The sequence below is a fragment of the Salmo salar genome, unplaced genomic scaffold (assembly GCF_905237065.1).
Source record: "Salmo salar unplaced genomic scaffold, Ssal_v3.1, whole genome shotgun sequence".
In the NCBI taxonomy this organism is placed as follows: Eukaryota; Metazoa; Chordata; class Actinopteri; order Salmoniformes; family Salmonidae; genus Salmo; species Salmo salar.
The window spans coordinates 1-5,000 of record NW_025547628.1 but is presented as its reverse complement, the minus strand read 5'-3'; the positions used below and the strand labels follow the sequence as shown (position 1 = coordinate 5,000).

Sequence of the window (5,000 nt, the reverse complement as noted above, 5' to 3'; positions counted from 1 at the left end):
GGTGTGTACTAGGATGTTACATTAATCTCTCTGTCTACAGGTGTGTACTAGGATGTTACATTAATCTCTCTGTCTACAGGTGTGTACTAGGATGTTACATTAATCTCTCTGTCTACAGGTGTGTACTAGGATGTTACATTAATCTCTCTGTCTACAGGTGTGTACTAGGATGTTACATTAATCTCTCTGTCTACAGGTGTGTACTAGGATGTTACGTTAATCTCTCTGTCTACAGGTGTGTACTAGGATGTTACGTTAATCTCTCTGTCTACAGGTGTGTACTAGGATGTTACGTTAATCTCTCTGTCTACAGGTGTGTACTAGGATGTTACGTTAATCTCTGTCTACAGGTGTGTACTAGGATGTTACGTTAATCTCTCTGTCTACAGGTGTGTACTAGGATGTTACGTTAATCTCTCTGTCTACAGGTGTGTACTAGGATGTTACGTTAATCTCTCTGTCTACAGGTGTGTACTAGGATGTTACGTTAATCTCTCTGTCTACAGGTGTGTACTAGGATGTTACGTTAATCTCTCTGACTACAGGTGTGTACTAGGATGTTACGTTAATCTCTCTGTCTACAGGTGTGTACTAGGATGTTACGTTAATCTCTCTGTCTACAGGTGTGTACTAGGATGTTACGTTAATCTCTCTGTCTACAGGTGTGTACTAGGATGTTACGTTAATCTCTCTGTCTACAGGTGTGTACTAGGATGTTACGTTAATCTCTCTGTCTACAGGTGTGTACTAGGATGTTACGTTAATCTCTCTGTCTACAGGTGTGTACTAGGATGTTACGTTAATCTCTCTGTCTACAGGTGTGTACTAGGATGTTACGTTAATCTCTCTGTCTACAGGTGTGTACTAGGATGTTACGTTAATCTCTCTGTCTACAGGTGTGTACTAGGATGTTACGTTAATCTCTCTGTCTACAGGTGTGTACTAGGATGTTACGTTAATCTCTCTGTCTACAGGTGTGTACTAGGATGTTACGTTAATCTCTCTGTCTACAGGTGTGTACTAGGATGTTACGTTAATCTCTCTGTCTACAGGTGTGTACTAGGATGTTACGTTAATCTCTCTGTCTACAGGTGTGTACTAGGATGTTACGTTAATCTCTCTGTCTACAGGTGTGTACTAGGATGTTACGTTAATCTCTCTGTCTACAGGTGTGTACTAGGATGTTACGTTAATCTCTCTGTCTACAGGTGTGTACTAGGATGTTACGTTAATCTCTCTGTCTACAGGTGTGTACTAGGATGTTACGTTAATCTCTCTGTCTACAGGTGTGTACTAGGATGTTACGTTAATCTCTCTGTCTACAGGTGTGTACTAGGATGTGTGAGTCGTCAGGTTTAGCAGCCCAGAGGACTGTAGCTGTTCTGTTACCAACCCTCCTGGATAAAGGTATCGTCAGCAACGTGCCTGAGGTCCGCTCTCTCAGGTACACCTCCATATGTGTGTGTTCATTGGCCTCCGTATATGTTCTCTCTCTCTGTCGGTGTCTCTCTCTCGCTCTGTCGGTGTCGCTCTGTCGCTCTGTCGGTGTCTCTCTCTCGCTCTGTCGGTGTCGCTCTGTCGGTGTCGCTCTGTCGGTGTCGCTCTGTCGGTGTGTCTGTCTCTCTCGCTCTGTCGGTGTGTCTGTCTGTCTCTCTCGCTCTGTCGCTGTGTCTGTCTGTCTCTCTCGCTCTGTCGCTGTGTCTGTCTGTCTCTCTCGCTCTGTCGCTGTGTCTGTCTCTCTCGCTCTGTCGCTGTGTCTGTCTCTCCTCTCTATATGAATGAAATGTAAAAGTTGTAGAGACATTGTAGCCGTTAACTGCTACCTCCTCCCTCCAGTATCCAGACCCTGGTGAAGGTGTCTAAGACAGCTGGTAACAGGTTGAAGCCCCACGCCCCTCGTCTGATCCCTGCCCTCCTGGAGGCCCTCAGTGTCCTGGAGCCACAGGTCCTCAACTACCTCAGCCTCCGAGCCACAGAGCAGGAGAAGGTACATACCACACACACACACACACACACACACACACACACACACACACACACACACACACACCCTACTAAACCTCAGCCTCCGAGCCACAGAGCAGGAGAAGGTAACACACACACACACTATAACTGCCGTTTCTCCAGAGGTGTGATTATCGGCAGTAATTGACGTAACCTCTGTCTGCCTGTCTGCCTGTCTGTCTGTCTGCCTGTCTGTCTGTCTGTCTGTCTGTCTGTCTGTCTGTCTGTCTGTCTGTCTGTCTGTCCAGAGTGCCATGGATGCTGCCAGACTCAGTGCTGCCAAGTCCTCCCCCATGATGGAGACCATCAACATGTGTCTGCAGCACCTGGACGTGTCTGTCCTGGGGGAGCTGGTCCCCAGACTCTGTGACCTCCTGAAGAGTGGAGTGGGTCTGGGCACCAAGGTAACACCTGACCTTCTCCCACCAACCTAAATACTAAACCATGTCTGTCTTCACCTGACTAGTTGGACACCTTGTCAGAAAGTCAAATCCTCTGCTGTTTTCCTTGGTGATAAACTACATATTGTGTCTTAATGCTCCCTCTATGGCCCCCCCCAACAGACGGTACTCTGCCCCCCCCAACAGATGGTACTCTGCCCCCCCCCCCCCCAACAGACAGTACTCTCCCCCCCCCCCCAACAGACGGTACTCTGCCCCCCCACCAACAGACGGTACTCTCCCCCCCCATGACATTCATCACTGTTGTAGTTATTAATATGTATATTTTCATCATTTCATTTCCTGCATGTTGGAGCTCTGATTCCCACTGTCCCCTCCAATCACCTGCAACCCTGAACATGTTACCAGTAAACAGTGACATCAATACCAGTCACCTCTGTTGTTCCAGGGTGGTTGTGCCAGTGTGATCGTGTCCCTCACCGTCCAGTGTCCCCAGGACCTCACCCCCTACTCAGGTAACCATGTTACCCTCTGGGGTACAGACAGTAGACTTTACCGTACCCATCCCAGACGTCCTGTCAACACCCAAAGGGAAATGAAATATTGGTTTAGTCTTTACAAGTTCACTAAAACCTCTCCTCTATGGTCTGGTTTCTCCGACCTGGACTGGGCCTTCTTTACTGTGTGTGTGTGTGTGTGTGTGTGTGTGTGTGTGTGTGTGTGACAGGTAAACTGATGAGTGCCCTACTGAATGGAATCCATGACCGTAGCAGTGTTGTCCAGAAAGCCTTCTCCTTCGCTCTGGGACATCTAGTCAGGGTGAGTAGTATGGTGTTATGGTACTAACTGTATCAGTGTTGTCCAGAAAGCCTTGTCCTTCGCTCTGGGACATCTAGTCAGGGTGAGTAGTATGGTGTTATGGTACTAACTGTATCAGTGTTGTCCAGAAAGCCTTCTCCTTCGCTCTGGGACATCTAGTCAGGGTGAGTAGTATGGTGTTATGGTACTAACTGTATCAGTGTTGTCCAGAAAGCCTTGTCCTTCGCTCTGGGACATCTAGTCAGGGTGAGTAGTATGGTGTTATGGTACTAACTGTATCAGTGTTGTCCAGAAAGCCTTCTCCTTCGCTCTGGGACATCTAGTCAGGGTGAGTAGTATGGTGTTATGGTACTAACTGTATCAGTGTTGTCCAGAAAGCCTTGTCCTTCGCTCTGGGACATCTAGTCAGGGTGAGTAGTATGGTGTTATGGTACTAACTGTATCAGTGTTGTCCAGAAAGCCTTCTCCTTCGCTCTGGGACATCTAGTCAGGGTGAGTAGTATGGTGTTATGGTACTAACTGTATCAGTGTTGTCCAGAAAGCCTTGTCCTTCGCTCTGGGACATCTAGTCAGGGTGAGTAGTATGGTGTTATGGTACTAACTGTATCAGTGTTGTCCAGAAAGCCTTCTCCTTCGCTCTGGGACATCTAGTCAGGGTGAGTAGTATGGTGTTATGGTACTAACTGTATCAGTGTTGTCCAGAAAGCCTTGTCCTTCGCTCTGGGACATCTAGTCAGGGTGAGTAGTATGGTGTTATGGTACTAACTGTATCAGTGTTGTCCAGAAAGCCTTGTCCTTCGCTCTGGGACATCTAGTCAGGGTGAGTAGTATGGTGTTATGGTACTAACTGTATCAGTGTTGTCCAGAAAGCCTTGTCCTTCGCTCTGGGACATCTAGTCAGGGTGAGTAGTATGGTGTTATGGTACTAACTGTATCAGTGTTGTCCAGAAAGCCTTGTCCTTCGCTCTGGGACATCTAGTCAGGGTGAGTAGTATGGTGTTATGGTACTAACTGTATCAGTGTTGTCCAGAAAGCCTTGTCCTTCGCTCTGGGACATCTAGTCAGGGTGAGTAGTATGGTGTTATGGTACTAACTGTATCAGTGTTGTCCAGAAAGCCTTCTCCTTCGCTCTGGGACATCTAGTCAGGGTGAGTAGTATGGTGTTATGGTACTAACTGTATCAGTGTTGTCCAGAAAGCCTTGTCCTTCGCTCTGGGACATCTAGTCAGGGTGAGTAGTATGGTGTTATGGTACTAACTGTATCAGTGTTGTCCAGAAAGCCTTCTCCTTCGCTCTGGGACATCTAGTCAGGGTGAGTAGTATGGTGTTATGGTACTAACTGTATCAGTGTTGTCCAGAAAGCCTTGTCCTTCGCTCTGGGACATCTAGTCAGGGTGAGTAGTATGGTGTTATGGTACTAACTGTATCAGTGTTGTCCAGAAAGCCTTGTCCTTCGCTCTGGGACATCTAGTCAGGGTGAGTAGTATGGTGTTATGGTACTAACTGTATCAGTGTTGTCCAGAAAGCCTTCTCCTTCGCTCTGGGACATCTAGTCAGGGTGAGTAGTATGGTGTTATGGTACTAACTGTATCAGTGTTGTCCAGAAAGCCTTGTCCTTCGCTCTGGGACATCTAGTCAGGGTGAGTAGTATGGTGTTATGGTACTAACTGTATCAGTGTTGTCCAGAAAGCCTTGTCCTTCGCTCTGGGACATCTAGTCAGGGTGAGTAGTATGGTGTTATGGTACTAACTGTATCAGTGTTGTCCAGAAAGCCTT

At 47.3% G+C, this 5,000-nt stretch overlaps 1 protein-coding gene across 1 annotated transcript in view; it reads left to right on the top strand.

Annotated features, from left to right (window-relative positions):
• Positions 1-2,920, top strand: part of LOC106602125 (proteasome adapter and scaffold protein ECM29) — a gene marked incomplete at both ends in the record, with an annotated part of 24,152 nt that extends 21,232 nt beyond the window's left edge. Inside the window, 5 exons of the mRNA XM_045711466.1 lie at positions 1,326-1,444; positions 1,837-1,987; positions 2,253-2,408; positions 2,568-2,570; positions 2,854-2,920. Of these exons, the coding sequence (XP_045567422.1) occupies positions 1,326-1,444; positions 1,837-1,987; positions 2,253-2,408; positions 2,568-2,570; positions 2,854-2,920 (496 nt within the window). The remainder of the gene's footprint in view (positions 1-1,325; positions 1,445-1,836; positions 1,988-2,252; positions 2,409-2,567; positions 2,571-2,853) is intronic.
• Between the last annotated feature and the right edge of the window lie 2,080 nt (positions 2,921-5,000).